The sequence below is a fragment of the Heterocephalus glaber genome, unplaced genomic scaffold, assembly GCF_053883595.1.
Source record: "Heterocephalus glaber isolate CG9 unplaced genomic scaffold, H.glaber_assembly_v1.0 deba00001479, whole genome shotgun sequence".
NCBI lineage: Eukaryota > Metazoa > Chordata > Mammalia > Rodentia > Bathyergidae > Heterocephalus > Heterocephalus glaber.
Window position 1 is genome coordinate 6402172 of NW_028258316.1, and position 25288 is coordinate 6427459.

Below are 25288 nucleotides of genomic sequence, written 5' to 3' on the forward strand. Positions count from 1 at the left end.
ATTTCCAGCCCTTATGTACTTATATGAGACAGGGTCTCACTATATAGTCCAGGCTGGCCTGCTTCCTCCTAGTTAAAACTTTTTTTTTTTGGTACCGGGGATCGAACTCAGGACCTTGCACTTGTGCTAGTTCAACTTTTTATTCTTTCTTCCCTCTGTCTCTCTCTTCATGTTGGGGGCTAAACCCAGGGCTTTTTCTCTCCTTGAGATGGAGTCTCACTATGTAGTTCAGGCTGGCCTTGTACTCACAGCAATCCTCCTGCCTCAGCCTTCTGAATACTAGGATTAGTACTCACTCTGCACAGCTTGAACCCAGGGCTTTTGCACTGAGCTACATCCAGAGACTATTTTTTACTTTTGAGACAGGTCTAGCTAATGTGCCCAGTCTGGGCTCAAACTTGAGATCCTCCTGCTTCGGCCTCCCAGACTGCTGGGATTACAGACACAAGCCAACACGCCTGACTGGTTTACCTTTAACATATTTCCCAAACTTATCTGGCTCCCAAACTCTTTTTTAGGTCCTTGCACAAAAACACCAGGAAACTCTGTCCTGGATGAAATAAATCTCTTTCGGGTTTCTATAACTTGAAGCTCAAGTCATCAAGAAAGCACTCCAAGAACTCAGTCACATTCTCCAGTGAATTACATTTTTGCCCCAATCACTTACTCCATGTAAGGAGGAAGTATTTTGCAAAATGCGCTTCACATCAACTTTATCTGGCTACAAATTAATGGATTCAGGACAACCTTTGTCACCAGTGTCCTTTCAGGTTGTGGTTCTAGACCTTGACTTTGTCACTGTCATCACAGGAATCCTGAAGCAGGGAAGCTGCAGCACCCAGGAGCACCCCAGAGCAGCAATGCTCTTCTACACGACGGACCTGCAGTTTCCACCCTCTCAGTTTTCATGCCTCCTTGGATTTGCTCTAAGGTGACACAAGACACTGGTATGACAGAAGCACAGCACTGGGCCTGAGAAGCGAGGCCAAGGCAGAGGGAAACAAGATGAGCCCATGAGTTGGAGGCCAATGCAGCCCAGGGCATCTACGGTGAGGAATCTGATGCTCCTGATGCTCCTGATGCTCCTGCTGCTCCTGTGGCTGCCGCCATCGAGGTCTCAGAGGAGACGCTATCAGGGATATCAGAACCCTGGCCTCCCATGTGCTCCTCTCTTGGTTTACCTGAGAATCCATCAGGAATACCAGCATCAAATGGCAAAGGGAAGACCATGTCTCTTTTGTCCTCCTGAGGATTGGACCCAGGGCCCTTGCACTGAGCTACATCCCCAACTCCTATTTTTGGTACCGGGGATCAAACTCAGGACTTTGCGCTTGCAAGGCAGGCAGTGGAACCACTGAGCTAAATCCCCAGCCCATACATCCCCAACTTTTTTTTTTCCTTTGGTACCAGGGATCGAACTTGGGACCTTGTGCTTCTGAGGGAGACAGCGGCACCACTGAGGCAAATCCCTGGCCCCCAACTATTATTTTTTGAGAGAGGGTCCCACTAAATTGCTAAGTTGCCCAGGCTGGGCTCAAATTTGTTATCCTCCTGCCTCGGCCTCCTAGAGTGCTGGGATCATAGGTGTGCACTGACAGGCTTGGCTCACATTTCGGTTTTGACAGAGTGATCTCTGTCTAGTCTTACATGAAGCCCCATAAAGAAAGCACAGAGCAAAGATGCTGTGCCAGGGGACCCCACAGCTCCAGCGGGGCCCACTTAACAGCTGTGCAAAATGTGGCTGTGCAGTTCTGATGGGCACTGTTCACCGGCCAGTCATTTTCAGTGATGAACGGGCTAATTCCCAGCAGAGGGTAGTGGTATCTGGAAGGGATGCTTTCTAGAAGCCAGCTCCGAGCCTCCTCTATCTGCTAAGGGCTCAGCCCCACCCTCCCAATGCCCCTCCCCCACCATCCTGCACTCAGCGCTGCCCAGCCTGCTTCTTGCCAAGTGGTAACGGGCAGGGAACCTCGAATCCACTGAGGGCCCTGTCCCGCAGCCCCGCAGGCTGAGGAGGTCAGACTGCAGAACACACTAGCTGGGAAACAGCCCCGGAGCTGCTGCTACCAAGCATAACCTCAAAGCTCCTGTGACAAGTCCCATTCATTTACTTTTTTGTTTGGTACCGGGGATCGAACTCAGGACCTTGCACTTGCAAGGCAGGCGATGGCACCACTGAGCTAAATCCCCAGCCCCTTCCTTTGTTTATTGAGACAGGGTCTCACTTTGTAGTTCAGGCTGGCTTCGAACTCACAGCAATCCTCCTGCCTCAGCCTCCTGAGTGCAGGATTACAGGCGTGTGCCACCATGCCCAGCATTTCCTGTTTTGCACGTGGGAACACTGAGGTTCAGAGATGAGAATGAAGCCCAGGTGTCCTGACCCCTATCTCGTGCTCACTGCCTGGGTCTACACTGACAGATAATACTTTCACATCTCTTTCCTTTTTGGGGTGGAAGGGATGTTGGGGATGGAACCCAGGGCCTCACACGTGTCAGGCAGGTGCTCTAATACGAGCTGCATCCTGAGCCCCTCATATCTCTTGCTAGATAGGAGTCAGCTGCCAACCATGGCAGTACACGCCTGTAAACACTTAGGAGGCTGAGGCAGGAGGGTCACTGCAAGTTCAAGGCCAGCTTGAGCTACATAGTGAGTTCAAGGCCACAAAGCAAGATGCTCTCAAAACAAACGAAAATATAGTCAGCTATTGGTACATAATTCCAAAACAGGAATGACAGAAAATAAGCTAATTTTTTCTTTTGGTACCGGGGATTGAACTCCGGTCCTTGCGCTTGTGCAGTAGGCGGCTAAACCACTGAGCTAAATCCCCGGCCCCATAAGCTAATTTTCTTAAGGTGAAGGTCAAGAGGACAAAAAAGGAAGAAACACATATCGCTCTGTATCTGGACTTGTGAACTACCTACCAGGACCCTAGTGACTGCACAACTGAAGGGACAGAAAGTTAGTTAATCCTACCGAACAAACTGTACATCAGCAAGGGGTTTACTATTCTTTTAAAAATCAAGCTTTATTACTTATTTTGGCACCATAGTCAACAGTTCACAGAAGAGGTCACATTGAGCCACTCCAGAGTATTTGCGACACTGCGCCACGAGGCGTGTAGCGTCCACTGGCTCTGCAGTGTCAGAGTGAGTTTTTCACATGATAAACCTAAACCTCCATGTCAACAGCCACGCTCGGGACTTCTGCAGTGGCTTCAGGCAGGCAAACCAGTCATCATTCATTACTCAAAACACAACAGAGGGTTACACAGCAGCTCCGAGCTCCTCCCAAACACCTTCACTCAACCCTGACCCCTGCTCTGACAGGGATGTTCGCTCAGCTTGGGCATGCTTACAGCCCCATCTCAGTCCATCTTTTCCAGTTTTTTTTTGTTTCTTTTGCTTTTTGGTACCAGGGATCGAACTTGGGACCTTGCACTTGCGAGGCAGACGCCAGAACCACTGAACTAAATCCTCAGCCCCTTCCAGTTTTTGTTTTTGAGACAGGGTCTCACTGTGGAGTCTAAGCTGGACTTAAACTCACTCTGTAGCCCAGCCCAGCTTCACACTTGCTCAGTCCTCTTCAGGCTTCTGAGTGTTGGGATCACAGGTGTGCACCACTACGCTGGCCTAGAGTACATCTTAATACAAACCAGAACCAAAAAAGCTATGCACCTACTCTGGTGCATGCATCCCCAGCACAGCAGGAAGCAGATTCCAAATTAAGGGGACGGAAAATCCTGTGTGGCCCGATGTGACCTGCTTCCGGTCCTCAACCCGGATACCCAGCTCCCCCTGGTGCACTCTGGGACTGAGCCCCTGCCCACCGCACACATTTGCTCTGCATCTAGAACCCCTCCCTCACCTGAGAAAGGCCAACCACCATCACCCAGCCTCACAGGTCAGCCTTTAATGGAGACTCCATGGGAACGGGGTGGCGTGGGGGGCCGGGTAAAGAGGTAGCTCAGTCCAGTGCAGAGTGAAACGGTTAGGACATCACAGCTCCCTACAGATCCAGAGGCAATGGAGGCAAAGGAAGAGACACAGTGGTGAAGGCCTCCACTCATGATTTTTGTAAAATAAGAAAGGCAATTTCATTCACTCTGTCATGCAGATGCTGTAAGGAGCTCCCCAATCTGCTAAGGGACTGCTCCTGTTAAAGTCTCACCTAGCCACATGGTATGAATGTATACAGCACACACCAACAAATTTCTAAGCCTGACTTCTTCCAAATACAGCTGCCTTCGGTCGCTTTATTATTACTTCTCCGCAACACAATGGTGATGGCAGGTGACAAAAGGACATCAGGAGCGCCAGAAGGAAGAAGTCAGAAAGCCCTTGGGAACAGGAATCTCCTTGTGTTGCAAACATTTCTGGGCAGGGAAAGATGAAACACAAAACCAAACCAGAATGAGTTTCTGACCATATTGCTTCCAACACTCAGAGCTGAGAGAACACTGAGGGATGGCAAGGTTAAGTCCTACAGAACAGTGGACAAAAAAAGGAAAGGGATGCTGGGTGTGGTGGCGCACCCTGGAATCCCAGCACTTAGGAGGCTGAGGCACGAGGATGGCCAAGAGTTTGAGGCCAGCCTGGGCTACATAGTGAGTTCAGGGCCAGCCTGAACTACAAAGTGAGACCATGTCTCAAAAAACCAAAAACCAAAAACACACACAATAAAGGAAAGGGCCAGGAAGTGACAATGGTGCTATTTTTATGTCTCATCATAGTCTGGCCTCATCTGTCACTAACACCACACTGAAGGTTGGAGGGCTGGCTATCTTGGTAGATCTACTGTGGAATTAAAAACGAACCCCTTAAATTTTCTTAGTAAGCCAGGCATAGTGGCACATGCCTGTAACTCCAGCACTCTGGGAAGTTGAGACAGGAGAGGTACAAGTTTTCGCCCAGCCTGGGCAATTTAGCAAGACCTTGTCTCAAAAAAAAAAAAAAAAAAAAAAATGTAGCTCAGTGCAAAGGTTCTGGGTTTCAATCCCCAGTACGACCAAAAACAAAAAACAAAACAAAATTTCTTGGTAGCTAGGTACAGTGCCACACACCTGTAATCCCTAGTACCCTCAGAGACTGAGGCAGGAGGATCCCAAGTTCAGGTCCAGCTTTGGCAATTGGCAAGACCTTGTCTCAAAACCCAAAACAAGGGCCAGGGATTTAGCTCAGTGGTTCTGCCGCTTGGCTTGCAAGCACAAGGACCCGAATTCAATTCCTGGTACCCCCCCCCCCAAAAAATCCAAATCCAAAAGCAACAAAACCCCACAAAGAATGCAGCTTAGTGTGGTGCAGTCTATTCTCATGGAGAAAAGTAAACACACTTAAATGCCCCTGGGCCCAAGACTGAGAAAAGAACCTTGGCTAACATGCAAAAAAATGTGCTGGTGTTAGGGGCTGGGGATTTAGCTTAGTGGTTTCGCCATCTGCTGTGTAAGCAGTTCAATCCCCAGTACCAAAAAAAAAAAAAAATGTGCTGGTGGGCTGGGGATTTAGCTCAGTGGTTCCGGAGCCTGCCTCACAAGCACAAGGTCCCGAGTTCGATCCTCGGTACCCAAAAAACCCCCCAAAAAACAAAAAAAAATGTACCAGTGAGAGAAGTTATTAATTATATCTTACTCATCTTTTTTTTTTTTTGGTAGTGGGGATCAAACTCAGGACCTTGCGCTTGCGAGGCAGGTGGCAGAACCACTGAGCTAAATCCCCAGCTATTTTACTCATCTTTAAGGACAGCTGCCTCATAGGGGTATGGAGAATGATACACAGGAAGATGAAACGTCAGCCCTTACTCCAAAAGGGAAATTAGAAACCAAGATCTGGGTTTGGGAAACTCAGGGGGAGACTGTGAGCCGTGTCTGGAGGCCCAGACTTCTCAGCATGGATACAGCACTCCAGGCCAGAGCTGGGACACGAGGGCCGAGGGCAGCTTACCTCCAGGAACTGCTTGAGGCGTATGAAGGAACCCATCTGTCCTGAGCTCGTGATGGCTTCAATTCTATGCAGAGAGAACCGAGACCTGTGAATCCTACCCATGGGGCCCACCTCTTCCAGAGAGATGTCAAGGACCTGCTGCTCTGGGCCGAAGGGCAGAGCTAGGGACTGGAGCACTGTCTCCTACCTATGGACACTCTACTCTCCACGTGGCCCCAACAAAGGACAAAGGACAAGAGAGCACTGTTCCCGAGCTCTCTGTGATCAGGTGGGATGGGCCTTGCCACAGCCACCCCTAGCTGAGCTGAGAGAAGGGAGGGGTATTGAGATGTGGCTCCACACCAGTTATGCAAACTGCTGTGTGTCATGTCTTGTGTCACCTCAGGCAGTCATAGCTGGGGCTTTTTCAGAGGTGGCTGAATCTAGAATGTGTGATTGATTCATGGGTGCAATGCTAGGGTTAAGGGTGTGTAATCACGAAATCACTCCGCTGATTGGTTTGGCACCGCCCTAATCCTGGTAGCCTGATACAATATAAGGGACAGAAAGAGGCTCATCCTGTCCCTTGCTTGCTGCTTGTTTTGCTGCCTTCTACCAGCCATGAACTGTTTCTCCTCTGTGATGCCGGGCTGCTGTGCCACCTGCCTTAGAGCCAGTGACTATGGACTGAAACCTCTACAGACTCTGAGCTAAATAAACCTTTCCTCCTTTAACTTTGGGTGTTGGCTATTTTGTCTCAGCAACAAGAGAAAAGTTAAGACAGTGGATAAATTAGATTCTTCTACTGCGGAATGAGGGCGCTTGCCTCTGCGACCGAATGTAATCACCATCCCAGATTATCTGGGGCAGTTTGGAAAAGAACATTTTATTTTATTTATTTATTTTGGTACTGGTGATCGAACTCTGGGAAACCACTGAGCTAAATCCCCAGCCCAGAAAAAAACATTTTAAAAATTCCAGGTACCTGATCTAAGACCTGCTTTGTGCTTGGTTTAGCCAACAAGATTGAAGAGAGAGACTCTCATCAGAGTTTAAATGCATTTGTTCAAATCAAATAGAAGGACAGGACAGGTTGGGAATAGGAAGATGTCATACTTAACACAGGCTTTTCTCTTTTTGGATTGAACACATGGCCTTGGACATGCTAGATGGAGTGCTCTACCCTGGCCTTAATACATTTTTATATGAGTCAAAACTAGCAGGGAATAAATAGCACTCAGGGGGACATGACACCTAGCTCATGAGTGTGACCAAATCCTCACACCCGCTGCACGAGCCTAGTACCTGAGCAAGTATTCCTCTTTGATGAGAAGTACCATCTTCCAGAACTGGACCTGATACTGCTTCACGAGGGCATGGCCACACACCTGGAGGGACAGACAGGTGCTGTAAGCAGACACGGGATACCTCTACTGTGCACTCAGCCCTCTGCCTTTCAGAATGCAATGAACTACCTGACAAGGAAATGAATGGCAAAACCCAACTTTTTTCTCTACTGGAAATGCTCCAGAATGTACTTCTTTGTGCACAGCAACGCCTCCACTTAATCAGACTGTCAGGTCCTAAGGAATGATTTTTCCTGGACTGAATGGAACCCTTCTGAATGGTCTGGCACCCCCAGGCTTAAGAAGAAAAGAATCCAGCACATGCCTGTGTTCTCACACTCAGCTCCTGTTCATGCAGCTAACTCCGGGAGCTAAAACATGACTGAGAACTGCTGGCATCTTCAGCCACAAGGTCCCAGGCTGGTCCTGGCATTTGGCCACGCCTTCCTTAAGGAGTGTGTCCTTTCTGTAGAAAGCCTTGCCTCACCCCACTGCGAGCTCCCTTAGCTGTAGCCAGAACTGTCCAGCGCTTTCTCCACGGGACAGAAGCTGACACAAGGTGGCTCTCCTGAGAATGAGGACCCAGGAGAAGAGGACACTGGTGTCACCACACTGAGGCCGAGTGACAGTCCGGGATGTCCATTTCTCTTACTATGCACAGGAAAATGGAGAGGTGGTGTCCAGAGCAAAGCCAAGGCAGTGTGCAGGAAGAGCACAAAAGAACACATGACCCGCAGAGGTTGTCTGGGTGCCAGGGGGCTGCCAGGTCCTGGAGACTGCAGCACATGTCATCCTTGGTTCTGGGAGTCCTTCTCTATCCCTACAATGACTGTTCTTCCACTTCTTCTAGGATGTACATACACATTTTCTTTATAATAAAAAAAAGCATCTACCCAGAGAAGGCAAGTATGGTAGTTAGAAAAAGTGAAAGCTAGGTTTTTCTTTTTTTCTTTTAATTAAATTCTTTTATTGGTACATTGTAGGAAGCTAGGTTTTTCTTATAGCTCAGAAAAACCTGTGATACTAGCCTAATACTGTTCACCACTAGGCTACATTTCTTTTTTGAGACAGGGTCTCACTATGTAGTCCAGGCTGGTCTCAAACTCAGTGATCCTTCTGCCTCATCCTCCTGAGTGCTGGGACTACAGGTGTGTGCCACCACACCCACCTGGGGTCCATTTTCTATACTATTCCCCCACTCGTGTCACTCAGGGTCCTAAGGTCACCTCAACCACCGTCCCTTGTGTGAAGACTGAATTACATACCTCCAAGAAGTCAAAAAGGATGGTGGCTGTCACATCGGACAGAGGCTCCATGTTCACGACCTGTGCCAACCAGCGCCAGCCGTGACTCAGGCCATGAGGGTGAGTCTGGGGGAAAAGAAGCCTGGTGGTAACTTCACTTTATTAGACATCTACACTCCTGTCAGACACAAACCTCACGACCAGCCAGCCCAAGCACACACCGCAGGGCCGAAATGACACAGGTGAATACACTTGAATGGTGGATGTCCTTGGATGTCCCATCAGTATGCACTGGGGACTGAACTTAGGGCCATACTGGGCAAGCAGTCTACCAGTGAGCTCGGTCCCCAGCCCTTCTTTTAATTATTTTCAGATGGGATCTCCCTGAGTTCCCATGATAGATTTGAGCTTGTGATCCTCCTGCCTCAGCCTCTCAAGTGACTGGGGTTACAGGTGTTCACCACTGTGCCTGGTTCACACATGTTCTTTACAGGATCCCTTTGATACACACGTTAGCATCAGTTTCAGAGACTCCATAGGACAACACTTATTCTTAATGACTTTTTTCAGAGACACAGCCCTGCTGAGTTGCCCAGGCTGCCCTTGAACCTGTGATCCTCCTGTCTTAGTCTCCAAGTAGCTGGGATTATGGGTGTGCAACACCATGCCTGGCTCTCACTGACATTTTGTTATTCTTGGTACCTTTACAACACAACCTGGGTACAGCAGGCACACACTAAAAACTTCTTGAATTCAATCAACTTCTATTTTTCCCTTAGGTCTCCAGTCCCTAAATTCCCCTCTCTCTAACCTGTGTTCCTGCAGAAAGGCCTGGGCTGGCATGTCAAAGCCCCGAACCTCGGTCAGGGTTCTGTCCCTCTAACTTTCTGAGTCTCCAAATGCCAATCAGTGAGGAAGGTAGGGGCCTAGATGGCTTCCAAGGTTGCAACCATGTCTAAGGTGAAAATTTCTTGTTCATTTCTCTATTAAAAAACAAGTAAGTGGCTGTGAGCCTTGCTCAGTGTGAGGCGCTGGGTTCAGGAAGGAAGAAAGGAGGGGGACAGGGAGGGAGTCTCAGTGCTGGGATGTACCTCAGTGGCGGAGCACTTGCTTAGCATATGCAAGGCACTGGGTTCCATCCCCAGCACTGCACAGATAAATAAGTAAATAAATCCTTGTAAGCCTAATTACTGACAAATAATAGCCTTTCCTCTGGTAGACTGTTATAAAACCAGTTCTTTGAGGCCCCAGATGAGTCAGCCATTGAACAAATGGCTTTGTTGATCCAAAAAACCTCCCAACAATCCATGTCCTCTTTTCTAAAAGACACGGATGAAGCTACCACGCTCTCCTTTATCGTTCCACTGACCTGAGTGTCTGAGGAAGGACGTCAAGTCTGTACGTGTTCCCTCAGAGGCCCGAGTGTGAAAGACTCGGTAGCCAGCCCGGGCACTACTGAGGTGGCAGAACCTGGTTGGATGAAGTTAGGTGACAGGGCTGTGCCTCAAAGGGGATACTGGAACCTCACCTCAGCATCTCCTACCTTTCTGTGGTACGAGGACTAAACTCAGGGCCTTCACATGGAGTCACAGCCCCAGCCCTTTTTATCTTGTTGAAACAAGATATCACCAGGTCGCTAAGTTGCCCAGGTTGGGCTCACACTTGTGATCATCATGCCTCAGCCTCCCAGAGTGCTGGGCTCACAGGTGTGCGCCATCACGCCAGGTCATCTCTACCTTTCATTTCCCAGCTGCCTTGAGGTGAGCAGCTTTATTCCATCTACACACCTGCCGTAAAGTGTTGGCTTACTGTAAGCCTCAAAGCAATGAGGCCAAGTAACCACGGACAGAGATTTCTGAAACCATGAACCCAAATAAACCTTTGCCCTCACAAACTGTTTACCCTGGGTATTTTGTCACAGTAACAGAAAGCTGACTAACATTGAAGGCAGGACACACTAACACATTCTCAGGCCAAGCTCTTATAGTCACAGTGAGCCTTTTGAACCTACGGCTTGCTGGTTCCCATATGGCCACCGGAGCTGGATGATGGCAGCATAGAGACGGATCATCCCAGACATGCGCTTCAGAAAGTTGTCCTGCTGTTCCACCTTGGAGTCCTTCACTTGGTAGCCAAGCATTCTGTGGAGGAACAAAATAATCACTAAGACGATGCCACCATGAGGATGACAAATCCAACCAAAGATCGAAAAATGGGTCAGAGTAATGATGTTATACTTTATGCTGTTATGTACTATTCCAACTGTGGACTGCCTCGCTTACAAAGTGCTCCTGTCCATTACTGATTTGCTTCACAGAAGCCCTGCAAGGTAAACTCACAGGTAAACTCAGGAGGTAACGGATATCATTACCCCATTTACAAATGAGGAAACTGATGCTCGAAGAGCTTAGATTACCTACCCAATTTTGCAAAGCTATTAAAAGAAAAAAAAAGGGATCAGTTCTAAGATCCCTGAATTCTAGATTCAGCAAAGTAAAGTATATGGGTTACTGTGCCTAAATCCACAAATCCCAAAGCTGTCCACTTGCATGAAATACACTGTATTTTTTTTTTTTCGGTACCAGGGACCTTGCGCTTGCATGGCAGGTGCGGGAACCACTGAGCTAAAGCCCCTGCGCAAAGAGTTTTTTTTTTTGGTACTGGGGATCAAACTCAGGACCTTGCGCTTTCGAGGCAGGCAGTGGAACCACTGAGCTCAATCCCCAGCCCTACACTGTATTTTTTGACTAAATATTCCAGGTAAAGCAGAGGAGCTTGAGAAAGAGGGAAACAAATTCCAATTCTATTTATACTGCACTGGTCACCCTAGGGAGAGCAAGGAGAAAAACAACCTCACCGCTGGTAGTCTTCCAGAGCCATGCCCTCCCTGAACGCTGGGTAGAAAGGAACAGAGTAAGGACACTTCTTGTGTAGGTGGGCAAGGATGAGGTCCCCAACTCTGGGGTGCAACTCCCAGATCCCAGAGGCCACGACCGCGATGGGAAAAGCCGCTTCGTGGTGGGAGGCCACCTCCTCCTCGCCTTGTTTCTGGGAACAGAGACGGGTTCACCTTTGCATCAACACCAGAAGGGGTTCATGCTGTGCACCAGCCGCTTCTGCCCATACCTCTGCCAACAAGGTTCCTCACCACAAATTTCTCGGCCAGCTTGTACTGCACGAAGTCCAGCCCCTGTGGGCTCTGTGTGATGGACACGAAGTGCCCAATGGACTGGACCGGCTTTCCTGACAGCAAGCTGTGGATCTTGTCAAAGACCTCCTTCAGCTTCGAGCCTGGGAGCGGGAGACAGGGACAGAGACAGAGACAGAGACAATGAGCAGATCCAACTGCGTGCCAACCTCCTCCCCATCATGTAATCGCAACAGCATCTCAGAACCAAGCCCAGCAGCTGCACAGCACTGTAAAGCCTGATGCCAAAACCCAGGTGCAGAGGAATGAATGACAGTCAAACCCACACTGTGCGGGGTGTGAGAGTGCACAGGTCATGGTTCTCTTCCTTCCCTGACTTGGGAATGAAATAATTCTGAAACCAACATATATGAAGAGACAGAGAAGAGATGATGCGAAATCGTGTCCCAGATGCACGGCTGGTGGAGATATCCCTAGAAGAGTCAGTCGCATGTCTGGAACCCGAAGGACCTTCCCGGGGAAGAAGATTCTCCCCTTTTCTGCAGTCTGCCTTCCTCCAGCCTCTCACACAGGCAGCTTTGGTGTCCCTGTCACACACACTCAGGGGCTGCAGTGGGGCCCAGCACCTGCAGTGTGCACCACAGACCAGCGGTATGGAATCTGAGGGTGGAGATGCACAGCTGAAGAGGAGACAAGGAAGGCAGAGAACTGCAGGCTCCGCCTCCTGAGACCTACCCCACACTGGGGTCACTGGGTTCTAGGAAATGACTCTTCCTCTTGGGGACATAACCCTTTTTTTTCTTTTACAGTAAAACATGACACTTTATTTGAAGATGAGAAAGGAGAAAAAGAGATGACAGTTACTCTGGACAAGCAGGGAGAAGTTGAAAGGGAGCTGCTCTTTTTCTCAAGCATATCTGAATTAATTTCAAGAGGAAACCAAGCATCAAATAATGACACCACAAAAACTCTAAAATGAATAATCCCAGAAAACCCTAACAGAGACCCAAGCCTTACTAGATGATAAAATATGGATATTTCCATATAAATTCCTCCAGCTCACACTCCTGATGTATTCCACTGTTACTGCTGACTTCCAAGGACCCCAGGGCAGAATTCCCAATCTGGTTCCAATCTCCATCCTCCCACCCTGGAGCCTTCCATGGCCTCCCTCATCCACCAGCTCACGTCTTCATTTACACTTTCCCTTCCTCCGAGGGCTAAGAAGGCAGCTCAGTGGTACAGCACTTGCCTAGCATGCACATGGTGCTGGGTTCCATCCCCAGCACCCCCAAAATTGAATTAAAAAAATAAAATTGTCTCCAAAGCTAACTGCTCTTGGCCTTATCTCTCTCCCTTCTGCTCTCTCTCCCTACCTCCCACCTCTCTTTCCCGTTCTCCCCACCCCCTTTCTTCTCTTCTGGTACTGGGAATCAAACCCAGGGGTGCTCTGCCTGTGAGCCACACCTCCAGTGCCCCTCCCTGATTATGCTGCCGGGGCTGGCCTGGACCCTGTGGTCCTCCCACAGCCTCTCCAGTGGCAGGATTACAGGCTTCCCCACCACGCCCACTCAGGCTTTCTTTAAAAGACAGGAATGAGGTCCTTCCTCTCTCTCCCTCACTCACTCTCCCTGCCTGAGGACTAACTCCGGAGCATAACCTGTGTCTGGCTGGCCTGTGAGCTCTCAACAGGCTTGCAGCAATGATGGCAACACAGGGGCAGAGCCTAGGAATATATGATCACATGAACAAACAAAAGGCCCAGCAAGACTAACCGGACTCGGGGAACAAAACAGGAAGCAGCTGTGCAGCGATTCCTGGGGTCCAGCTAAGGGGATGAGGCTACTGATTACTTCAGGAAACAGGAAGAAAGCGAGGCACTGAGAGAAGATGACAGGTTCAGCTCTGCACACACTAAGGCAAGGTCACTGAGAGACACCTGGGCAGAGATGTCCCTCAGGTGACTGGACCAGAGGAAAGGGGTGACCCAGGGAGAAGAGGGATCCTTGGCACCTAGGTGAGGTGTGAGGCCAGCAAGAGGAAAAAAACAAAGGTGAGGGCAGCTCCCTCGGAAACACTTCCATCTAAGGCAAAGGTGGGCGAGCGAAGGACCGGGGGAAGGGGCAGATGGACAAATGGCAGGGGCATAATCTGGAAATGCTGCTGCTGGGAAGTCACATGAGTGAAGGCTGTTTGTTTTTGTGGTGCTAGCGACTGAACCCAGGACCTTCTCACTGAGCTTCACCCCCAGCCTTTAGAAAAACATTTTTTAATTTTGAGACAGGGTCTTGCTAGGTCACTAAGTGGCCCAGGCTGGGCTCAAACTTGTGATCTCCCTGCCTCAGCCTCCCACAATGCTGGGACTACAGACGTTTGCCACCAGCACCACACTTGTATCTGGCTGCAGAAGTCCTATACAGAAGAGGGAGGTCAACAGTGTCAAACAGAAAAGTGAGAAAGATGAGAAACCAGGAGCTGGGCTGTGGATTTAGCTCAGTGGTTCCGCCGCCTGCTGTGCAAGCACAAGAACCCAAGTTCGATCTGCGGTACCAAAAAAAGAAAAAAGAAAACGAGAGCAGGAGATTCATTAGGATGTGAGCAATGGCCGCACATTTCAAGGCTGGGGGCAGCACAGCCTGGGAAGGGAGCAACTGCATCAGTGGGAGAGGAAGGGCGGAGTGACCAGGAGGCCTCGAGGAGAGGGAGCAGGGCAGGGTAAAGGGTAAACTGGGGCAAGAAGGCCACTTCGGCTCTGAATCAGGAGATAAGGTGACCAGAGCAGAGCAGAGCAGGGGTGGAGGAGCAGGACTCCCAGGTGACCTGTGTTTTCAGTTCTTGGTGACTGAGGGAAAGGACAGGAGAGGGGCAGGAAAGCAGCAGAAACGCAGTGTGGCCCTGCGGGCCGCCTCTCTCCCTTGCTGCTATCACAACAAAGGGCACCGTAAATCCCACCCAGCCGTAGGTTTAACCACTTATACCGTGCCCTGTTCCACAAAGAATTTCTAACAAGACGACATGTAACCTCAGCCTCTCAAGGACCTGACCTGGGAATTCCTGTGCCTCTCAGGTGACAGGTTAATGGGGTGCTGGGCCATGGTAAGTGACAGCAGGTTCCCAGTGGTGCCCACTTCCCTAGCCTGAGGTGGCACAGCCGGCACTTGGGGGGCTTCCTCGATAAAGCTGTATGAAAATAACCCTAGGGAGGTCTCTCCTCTCCTTCTTCCTCTCTGCATCTCAGTCTCTGCAGAATATCAATGCTACCAGTCCTATCAATGTGCATCAGGCGTGGTGGCATAGCCTGTAAATCCCAGAGCTCGGGAGGATGAGGCAGGAGTGTTGCCACATGAGTCTGAGGCCAGCCTAGCCTACACAGTGGACCATGTCTCAAAAAAAAAAGGTGGCAAGTGTGGGTTTTGAAAAGGCTAATGTTTATGACCAAAGTAAAGACACATTTTAGGTTCCTTTTATGATGTTTGTAGCAGTAACTGTCAATTTTATAGTTAAGAGCTATCCTACATAATTTATTATTACTGCCAGGTGTGGTGGAGCAAGCCTGTAATCCTAGCACTTGGGAGGCTGGGACAGGAGGATTGCCTGGGAGGCAGAAGCAGGAGGATTGCTGCTAGTTTGAGGCCAGCCGGGCTACATGGTGAGTTCAAGCCCAGCCTGAACTACATAGCTAGACTCTGCCTCAAAAAACCAAAAAAACTTTGAGGGCCGGGGATTTAGCTCAGTGGTTCCACTGCCTGCCTTGCAAGCACAAGGACCAGAGTTCGATCCCTGGTACCAAAAATAAATAAATAAATAAATAAATAAATAAATATAAATTTAAAAAATAATTTATTATTACTATATATCTTATTAAAATCTGTCAATGGGCAGGGATGGTGGTACATGACTGTAATGCCAGTACTCCGGCAGGCTGAGGCAGGGTTATAAATTTGAGCCCAGCCTTGGCAGCTTAGTGAGATCCTATCTCGAAATAAAAAAGGACATATATCTGTGCAAAGGCCCTGGGTTCAATCCCTAGTACCGAAAAAATAAGTCAACACACAGTGATTACATTATCACCCATGCACTGAAGAAAAAAGGGAGAAAAACAGGGTCTACCCGGTTTACACACACAGGCAGCAACAACCAACATTTGTTTGAACATGTGTGTTTTCTTTGCGGTGCTGGGGACTGAAGCCAGGGCCTGGCACTCGCCAGGCGAGGGTCCCACACTGCGCTGTGCCTGCCCTGAACGGTGTTTTCATAGGAACCTTGCAGTAGCTCGGCAGCACTGGGTCTACTACAGCGATGAGGCCGGATGGGAAGGGCTGCATTCCCAACCTCCTGACTCACCTGCAACACTGGAGATCTGGCTCACGGGGATGGTGGCAGCCTTCTGTAGGTCCATCTTTGTCTTCTTGGTCTGCCAGAGGAGAACAGTGAGGAGACAGAGCACTCTGAAGGGCTGGGCACATGCCCTCAGGGCTAGGCATTCCCACGGCCCCTGAGGCCTGCTGTTCTGCCACCCTCCCTTCCCTACCTGTGTGTCCTTGCTGCTGCTCAGGCCCTCGAAAGCTGACACGCACTGGGCAGCGGCATCCTGCAGCTGCTGGTACCACTGCATCGTACTGTCCTGTACCTTCACCTGGAGGCCTGGGTAGTAGAAGACAGACTTCAACAGCAGCTATGTTTACTGAGCCTGTGCAGGGGCTGGGGCGGCACTCGTTCCTCGAATGTGGGAGCTGCCTTCATGATCACAGTACCATTATGAAATAGGTATCAGCATCAGCTCCATTGTATGGATGAAGGGTCTGGCATGGAAAGGTTAAATGCTTCCCGCAAGTAGAAACAGGTTTCCCTGCTCGGGCTCCAGAGCCCACTGTCACACACTACACGCTACTGCTTCTCGTACACAGTGAGTGGACACCACATATATCTGTACTGATTTACTCAAAATACTCAGCGGTAGTAACTTGGAATAACACATCTGCTAGAATTGAGGACCGTGTCCACAACACACCGACCTTCACTCTGTGTCCTGCCCGGGCTCTGGCTGGGGCCTGGAGCCTGGGGTGCGGCCCCCAGCGCCTGCTGCACCCGTGACTCCTGGAGCTTGCCCCGGGCCTGCTCCTCCTCCTGCTTCTTGTCCTTGAAGGCCCTGGTGATCTCCTGGCCCAGGTTGGTGTGCAGGTCTCTCATCTCCTGCAGGGCCCGTTCAGCCTCAGCCTGGTTCTCTGCTGTGGGGTAGCCACTCTGCAGAGGGAGGGACACAGTGGGGGGCACAGCACTCAATCCCCAGGTGCCCTTGTGGGTCCAATCACACCCCACACAAGCAAGGTATTCCTGGCCTGGTGCGGCTGGACCAGCAGAGCACCCACACTCAACACATTTACATGTGCCACTTTCCTGTCCGCTGAAAGATCTACCACCGTGCCCAGGTATCTAAGCTGGAGCTCCTATGCTCTCAGCAACACTGGCCAGAGTCACCTCTTAAAAGTTTATATCAGGGGGGCCAGGGATTTAGCTCAGTGGTTTCGCCACCTGCCTCGAAAGTGCAAGGTCCCGAGTTCAATCGCTGGTACCAAAACAAACAAACAAAAAGTTTATATCAAGGACATTAAAATTTTTTTTTTCGGTGCCCGGGATCAAACTCAGGACCTTGCACTTGCCAGGCAGGTGCGGTGTCACTGAGCTAAACCCTCAGCTCATGGACATTAAATTTTATTGTGCTATGTATGTTACAAATGTTTCCTAATACATAATATCCTCAATGTTTATGTTTTCTTTTTTTTTTGGGTGCCGGGGATTGAATTCAGGACCTTGCACTTGTGAGATAGGCACAGTGCCACTGAGCTAAATCCCTGGCCCAGTGTTTATGTTTTCATAGCATTTCCTTTATGATTTGTTTTTACTGCTATGGTTACACAGGGGCTCTCTACCTTATAGTTGGTTTTTTTTGGGGGGGGGGGGTTGGTACCAGGGATCGAACTCGGGTCCTTGCACTTGCAAGGCAGGCAGCAGAACCACTGAGCTAAATCCTTGGCCTATACCTTATAGTTTTAAATTTAAATATCCAAGAAATATGGGATAAGATGAAAGTGGTGTAAATTCAACCTTTACCTATCAGTTCCCTATATCTTTCCTCCACTGATTTTATTTGTATGTTCTGTGGTTCTGGTAATCAAACACAAATCCACCCCTAGCTCTAAAAATAGATTTTAAAATACATATATATACATATATACATATACATACACATGGTCTGACTTTTCTCTCTTCTTTTTTGTTTTTGCAATGCTAGAGATGGACCCCAAGGCCTTGAGCATGAGGCAAGCGCTGTCCCAAGGAGCTGCACCCCCAGCTCTGACTCTCTTGCTGTGTTTTCAGAGGGACTCGGACCTGGCCCTTTCCCACTGATGTAAAGTGATATGAGCTGGGTTGTAGCTCAGTGGCAGGACTTGCCTAGCATGGGAAAGCCTAGGTCTGATCACCAGCACTGAGGAAAATGACTATACATCTCCACACATACACATAAAGTGATAATATTTAGTCTGGCACTGCCACATAATGACAGCTCCGTCAAAGGTGGGCGGCACAGACAAGGGTGGTGCAGTAAGATTCTATCATCTAATGACACACTGGCCACCTAGGTTTACATGAGTGCCCTGTAAGATGTTTGCACAACTACGCAATTACCTAACAAATTTCTCAGAAGGCGGCCCTGTCATTAAGCAATGCACGACTATGTGTTAATTACCTACAAAAGATGTGTCTCTTCCTGGGCTTGGAATAGCTCCTAATCCTGCTGTCTACTCCTTGCCAAGAGCAAATTAATTTCACTATACTGCTAGAAAGTGTTTCTATATTGGTAACGCAGGTCCTCCATCACTAGTCATCACCTGGAGATGGTCCGATATATTTTTGGACATATTTCATACCTCACTTTATTGAAGTTTCAGAAACATTATTAATCTAATTACTCAAGTTTCATTTTATAAATCAAAAACGAGTTTGCAATTTTCATTATGTAAACTACATCCATTTTGTATTCATTTCTTTCTACGTATTTTATATTCCATTATATTTGTAACTCCTTTTGCCAGAACATTTTGAATTTTGGTCACGTTATTTGAAAAATGCCAGCCAGGCAAGGCAGTGGACACCTGAAATCCCAATACTGTGGAAGGCTGAAGCAGGAGGATCACAAATTTGAGTCCCACTTGGTCAACTTAGCAAGACCCTGTCTTAAAATAAAAATCAAAAAGGGCTGGGGGAGTAGCTCAGTGGTAGAATGCCCCTAGGTTCAATCCTCAGGATAAAGAAAAGAAACTCAAAAAGTCATAAAGCATGGACGCAGGATAGATGTCTAATGTACACCCACAACAGAGAACTATGCACTTATATGGAAGTTATAAAGAAACGACTGGTACCTCCTGCAATGATACACTGCAGTACAAAACAGCAAGGCACACAACAGTAAGTGATCTTTTACCTCAGGAGTATTTTTTGGTGTTTAGGGACAGGGTCTCCCTATATAATCCAGACATGCTATGTAGACCAAGATGGCCTCAAATTTTTGACCTTCTTGCCTCAGCCTCCCAAGTGCTTGGATTACAGACTTCACTACCATACTCTGCTTTGCTTTCATATTTAAACAATGGATACAATATCCAAAAGCTAAATGAAACTATCCTTTGTAGAGGGGACAAGAACAGAGTGGAAAATTCGGCACAGTGGCACAAGCCTGTAATCCCAACACTCAGGAGGCTGAGGCAGGAGGATTGATTGAGTTCGAGGCCAGCCTGGGCTATACAGTGAGACTCTGTCTCAAACAAACAAACAACACAAAGAACAGAGTGCAAAGCAAGAAAAAGAAGCTAGACTTCTGGATATACTTTGTTGTGCAGTTCAAACTTTGGAAACATATACAATTATAAAACAAAATTAAATCCAGTTAAAAAAAAATGACCCGAATCATTTATCAAATTGGTAACCTAAGGATTTTTTCAAGAAAAGGGAAATAGTAATTTTTTTTTTGGTACTGGGGATCGAACTTGGGTCCTTGCTCTTGCGCAGCAGGCAGCAAAACCACTGAGCTAAATCCCCAGCCTGGGAAATAGTAATTTTATTGTCCATCCACACAATTCAGCTATAGGCAAAAAAAAGATCTTTTTTTTTTTTTTGGTTCTTGGGTCCTTTCGATTGCAAAGCAGGTGGTGGCAGCAGAACCACTGAGCTAAATCCCTGGCCCTTTTTTTTTTTCCTTTTGGTTGAGAAAGGGTCTCACTATGTAGCCCAGGCTGGCCTCGAACTCCAGCAATCCTTCTCCTCAGCTTCCTGAGTGCTGGGATACAGGTGTGCGCAAAACATGCCTGGCTAGAAACAAAATTTTTTAACCTAAGATATAATGTAAGAAATTCAGGAAAAAGACCCATAAGAAAATGTTAAATTAGGTTGCCTCTGGGCGAGGTGTCAGCAATGCCTGTTGCTTCCTCCAGTAAGCAGGCCTTACTCTGGGGGGTGGAACCCATGGCAAGCCAGTCTAGACGAGCGCTCTGCCCCTGAGCTGCACCCCCAGCCCAGGCACTGCAGTTCAACTGGAAAACACACTGCACTTCTGGTCCCCACTGTGAAGACAGAGGAGTCCCTGGGTGGCCCTCACCTCCGAGGCAGCACGGATGAGGCCGGAGATGAGGCTGCACAGTTGGTTGCCGCGAGCACGGAAGGCCGCCAGGTCCACCTGCAGCGGGTCCCCATGGGGGTCGGAGGCGCTCGAGGCGGAGGCTTCAAGCTGCTGGTTGAGCTGCAGCACCTCCTCCTGCAGGGTGTAGAGGCTTCGCAGGCGGCCCTGGCCCTCCTCCTTGCGCAGTCGCTCCTGCTCCTCCTTCCGCAGGCGCTGCTGCTCTGCCTCTCGCAGCTTCAGGTTGAGAATCTGCACAGGGCCAGCAGAGGTCACTGGGGCTCTGGGAATAGGACTCCCAGGGTGGTCACAGAAGCAGGGCTGTGAACCCGACCCCTCGTCACACCCCATGTCCCAGAACTGACCTTGGCTCGGTGGCGATGCTCTGCCCTGAGCTTCTCCTGATGGCCCAGGGCTTCTCTGGTGCTGCATGGAAATGGCAGGGAGGAAGAGGCAGGGGTGCTTGTTAGGCCTGGACTCCTCCGCCGGGCGTCCTCACTGGACTGCACCGGCCACCTGCAGTTAGAAGCTGCCCTGCCAGCTCTGAAGCACTTTCCTTCCCAACAAGACCTGAGGCTCACCTCACCTCTACCACTCCCAGCATCCTCTAGGCCTCACCTCGTTTCTACCATTCCCAGCATCCTCTAGGACTCACCTCCTTTCCACCACCTCCTGCAGCTCTTGGAACTCCTTGTGCTGCTTCAGCATCTTCAGCTCATCGAAGCGCTTCAGCTGTTCCGACGCCATCTCTGACAAGGCTCGAACCTTTTGTTCCTGCTCCTCCTGCCACTGCTGCAAGCCCTCCTGAAAGGCAGGGCACTTGTTCTGGTACTGTCCCCACACCTTGCTCCTCTGCCCTTGGCAACCCTCCCTCAGTCCTGAGCTCTGCAGAGACCTTGAGGGTCCAGACTCAAGCCCACTCCTGGGGACCACGGGGAGCCTCGCTCTCTTGTGAGTCCATCTTTATGGTCTGCCCCATATGGTATCACTCTAGCGAGCACTGGGAAGGGACAGGTACTTACAAATGTTGCATCAGGCACCACGTGCTATTTAGATTTTGTAGTACTTGGGATTAAGTGCAGCCACACCCTTTTCTTTTTTGAGACAGAGTCCTGCTAGGTACCCCAGGTTGGCCTTTAACTCACAGCCATCCTTTTGTCTCAGAGACCTGACAGCTGGGATTACAGGTATGCCTCGGCACACCTGGCTTCTAGCCCCTTTACTTTTTCTGGCAGTACTGGGGATTGAAACTAGTATCTTAACACTGAGCCACAATCTCAGTCCTTTCTTTGTGTATTTTATTTTGACAGTCTCACTAAGTTGCCCAGGCTGGGTTTGAACTTGGGATCCTCCTGCCTCAGCCTCATAGAGCGCTGGCATTAGGACAAGTGTCACTGTACCTGGCCAACCATGCACTTTTTTTTTTGGTACCAGGGATCAAACTCAGAACAACCATGCACTTTTAAGCTTCCACCCTGTGTATCCTTTGTGTGTGTTACTGGAGATTGAGCCCAAGGACACTGAACTATACCTCAGCCCCTTCTGAAACAAGGTCTCTCCTAATTGATTCAGCTGGTACACAACTTGCCATCTTCCTGGCTCAGCCTCTGGGGCACCTGGGATTACAGACATGTGCCACTGCACCCAGCTCTCTCCTATGTATTCTCATGAGGGCTGCATGAGCAGCTACAGAAACTCTTATTCTATTTTAATTCTGCAAACATGCTATGTTCATTGCTACCTCACTCCCTTCCTCATGGTTTTATCTCTGCCTAGAACAGCTGCTCCCCGACCTCTGCTGAGCAGTGTCCCTTTCCTTACACCTACGGAAAACACCGAAGGGCAGCCGGCACTGCATTTCTCACCCACAAGAGCACTTTCATACGGTTTAAGGGCAATTTGGTATTTGTTAAAATTTACAGTGTACTTACCCTTGGGCACTAGTTCCATTTTAGGAATTTTTTTTTTTCCATTTTAGGAATTTATACCGAGGAAAAACCCCACATGTACGCAAAGATCTACAGACACAGATGCTCCCTGCAGCCCCGTGGCCGGTGGCAGTGCAGTTAAACAAGGGGAAGAACTGGGGATGAGGGAATCAATCCCATGAAGCCATAGTGTGGGACACTCCGAGCTGGGCTCAGGAGGGTGAGACACTGCTGGACGCTGCTGTACGGCAGTGTGGAGACAACAGGGGCGGCTCAGTCTCGAGCACGTGCCCAGCACACACGAGGGATGGGGGCCGCCCAGCACCATAGTAAAAAGAGGAGAAGACAAAGCATGACGTCATTCTGTTTTGAAACTCATTTTAAGCTTCCAGTGTAAGATGCAAACTGAACACAAGCCGCTTCTCTCCTCCCCTCTGAGCCTTCCTGACAGTGGGAACTGGCAGGTGAGAAAGACACCACACCGTATGAGGGGCTGTCACAGGCCAGGCCGGCTGAGCATGACTGGAAGACAGGAAGTGGGCAAAGGAGTGGTACGACGGAGCAGAGATGAGGAACCCCAGACGCTGACATAAACATACACATGTGTGTGCACATAACTGCTACCCTAGTTGTGTGCATGTGGGGAGCCTGAGAGTGGAAATGCCAGGGCTGCAGTGCAGTGGCCTCCCGGGGCTGGACTGGAAGAACGAGCCAAATGTGTGCAGACAAAACAGCCAACTCTTGCCACCACTCCCAGAAAACAGACCAGCTGGCCAAGACCAAGGCATCTGTGCTATGTTTTAAAAACACTTGCAAATTCTTTGTCACCCACCCCTCCCCACTTCAAGTCGCCTGGCCTTTGTAACCACCGTGGTGAAGTGAATGTGGCCATAAAACGCTGGGACACGACTTCTGAGGGTAGGTTTGAAAGGGACATGCAACTCTGCCAGTGGCTCTTAGGATGCTTGCTGTATGTACGCACATATTTTATTTTAATTTTTTTGGTACCGGGGATTGAACTCGGGTCCTTGCGCTTGCGCAGCAGGCGGCGAAACCACTGAGCTAAATCCCCAGCCCGTATTTTATTTTTTGAGCAGGACCACATTCTGTAGTCCAGGTTGGCCTGGAATTCCCTATGCAGCCCAGGTTGGCCTTAAACTTTAAATCCTCCTGCTTCAGTCTCCTGCATGCTGGGATGACAGCCATGCACCGCCACACCTGGATTAGGATCCTTGGTCTTGAAACCTGACGAAGACCTGAGGAAGTCCAGGCCACACAGGCAAGACAGAGGTCCCAGTGCACCTCAAAGCCAGACAGGGAAAGCACTGTGATGACTCCAGTCTCAGCTGCTACAACCACAAGAAACCCAGACAGAACCCTACTGGCTGAGGCTAGGGACCCTGATACAGAAGGGTAATGAAACCAGCTGCTTCCAGGCACAAGGTTTGGGACAGTCAGGTGAAGAATGGAGAGTTCTATAAAAGAAAATGAAGGAAGACAGGAGAGAGGGAGGGAGGGCCGGCTGTGAGTATGTCCTCTGGTCTGGGAGCTGGTTTTCCAGAACAGTACCCCAGGAAGTCTCAGAGCGTAATAATCCTGTTCTGATTATTCTACTTGAATCCCTGATCTGACCACTAGTAAACAATCATCTTTAGATATGTGGGGAATCTCTACATTGTACAAGGAGATCAAGATGAACAAAGGGAAAATGATGAATCTGGAAGGAAAAAATATTTCAAAGAATACACCTGAATCTAAAAAAAGAACTCTAGTATGACATGAAATGTGAGTGCGATGCTCTGAAAAAGGAACAAGGGGATAACAAGAAAAACCTCATAATGGGAAGGCTGAGGGTCTGGTGTAGTTCAGTGGCAGAGCATTTGCTTAGCATGGGTGAGGCCATGGGTTCAATCCCCCAGCAAAGCATGAATGAATGAATGAATGTTTATTTAAAAAAAAAATACAGAGGCTGAGGGAGAATCACTGAGCCGAGAAGTTTGAGGCCAGCCTGGGCAACACGGTAAGATTCCCTCTAAACAAGAGCCTGGTGCTGTGGAGGCTGAGGTAGGGGGACTGCTGCAAGTTCAAGGCAGCAACTCACTATGTAGGCCAGGCTGGCCTCTCACTCGTGGTGATCCTCCTGCCTTAGCTTCCCAGGTGCTGACATTACAGGCCTGTGCCACCACACCCAGCTAAGGTCCCATCTTTATACTATAACCTTGTCTGCTAATCCTGGAGCATCTCCAATTTTTGGAGAAGTAAATGGAAGCCAGGAAAGCCTAAGTAATTTTCTCAAAATTACTTGTAAAATAGAAAAGCCAATACGTGAAACCAGATTTGACTTGTGTGCTCACTCTAGACCTCTACTTTCTTTTTTTCTGGTGGTACTAGAGCCTGAAGTCAGAGCCTTCACACTGAGCTGTATCCTCACCTCTTTTTAAAATTTTTTTTTTTTTGGGTAGCGAGGATCAAACTCAGGACTTTGCGCTTGTGAGGCAGGTGCCAGAACCACTGAGCTAAATCCCTGGCCCATCCCCTTTTTAAATTTTGAGACAGTCAAAATTGTCACCAAGTTGCCCAGGCTGGGTTCGAACTTACAATCCTGCCTCAGCTTCTCATGGTGTTGGCTTATAGTCATGGGCCTTCTACATTATGCTACTGCCCCCATTGAGTCCTGGTGGGTGTGGCACAGGAAGCATTCCCACACCCTGAGGAAGTGCAGTGAAATGTGGCTCCCTCAGACCAGGCCTGTCACATGCCACGGCTCACTTACGCTCCCCTGCTTTCTGTGCACCAGTTCATACATTCGGATGCAGCCTTCCACACTGATTCTGCGCGAGGACTGCAGCGCCGTGGATTCTCCGTGCTGGGACTCCTGTTTGCCCTCGAGACAGAAGGTGGGGAAAGAATTAGGATTTTACCATGGTAAAGTCCATGCTATCTCTTTGGGACAAAGATCAGATCCATCCTGTGAACAACACCAATAACAAAGACAACTTAGGTTGGAAGCAGGGCGCTTCCCATGACACTGACCT

General features: G+C 49.2%; 1 protein-coding gene across 3 annotated transcripts in view; it reads right to left on the bottom strand.

The window, feature by feature from the left end:
* Nucleotides 1-3000: 3000 nt before the first annotated feature.
* Gle1 (GLE1 RNA export mediator) overlaps nt 3001-25288 on the bottom strand; it is a 28890-nt gene continuing 6602 nt past the window's right edge. The window contains exons 3-16 of one of the 3 annotated variants that reach the window (XM_004849199.4): nt 25027-25128; nt 20981-21129; nt 20691-20751; nt 20308-20577; nt 16670-16898; nt 16186-16298; nt 15999-16068; nt 11655-11797; nt 11364-11554; nt 10518-10647; nt 8528-8632; nt 7222-7304; nt 5938-6001; nt 3001-4373 (exon numbers count right to left, since the gene is read on the bottom strand). In XM_004849199.4, the coding sequence (XP_004849256.2) occupies nt 4305-4373; nt 5938-6001; nt 7222-7304; nt 8528-8632; nt 10518-10647; nt 11364-11554; nt 11655-11797; nt 15999-16068; nt 16186-16298; nt 16670-16898; nt 20308-20577; nt 20691-20751; nt 20981-21129; nt 25027-25128 (1779 nt within the window). In that variant the 3' untranslated portion in view covers nt 3001-4304. Of the gene's footprint in view, nt 4374-5937; nt 6002-7221; nt 7305-8527; nt 8633-10517; nt 10648-11363; nt 11555-11654; nt 11798-15998; nt 16069-16185; nt 16299-16669; nt 16899-20307; nt 20578-20690; nt 20752-20980; nt 21130-25026; nt 25138-25288 lie in introns of all 3 variants that reach the window. The other 2 variants (XM_004849200.4, XM_021261924.2) reach the window with 2 other exon arrangements.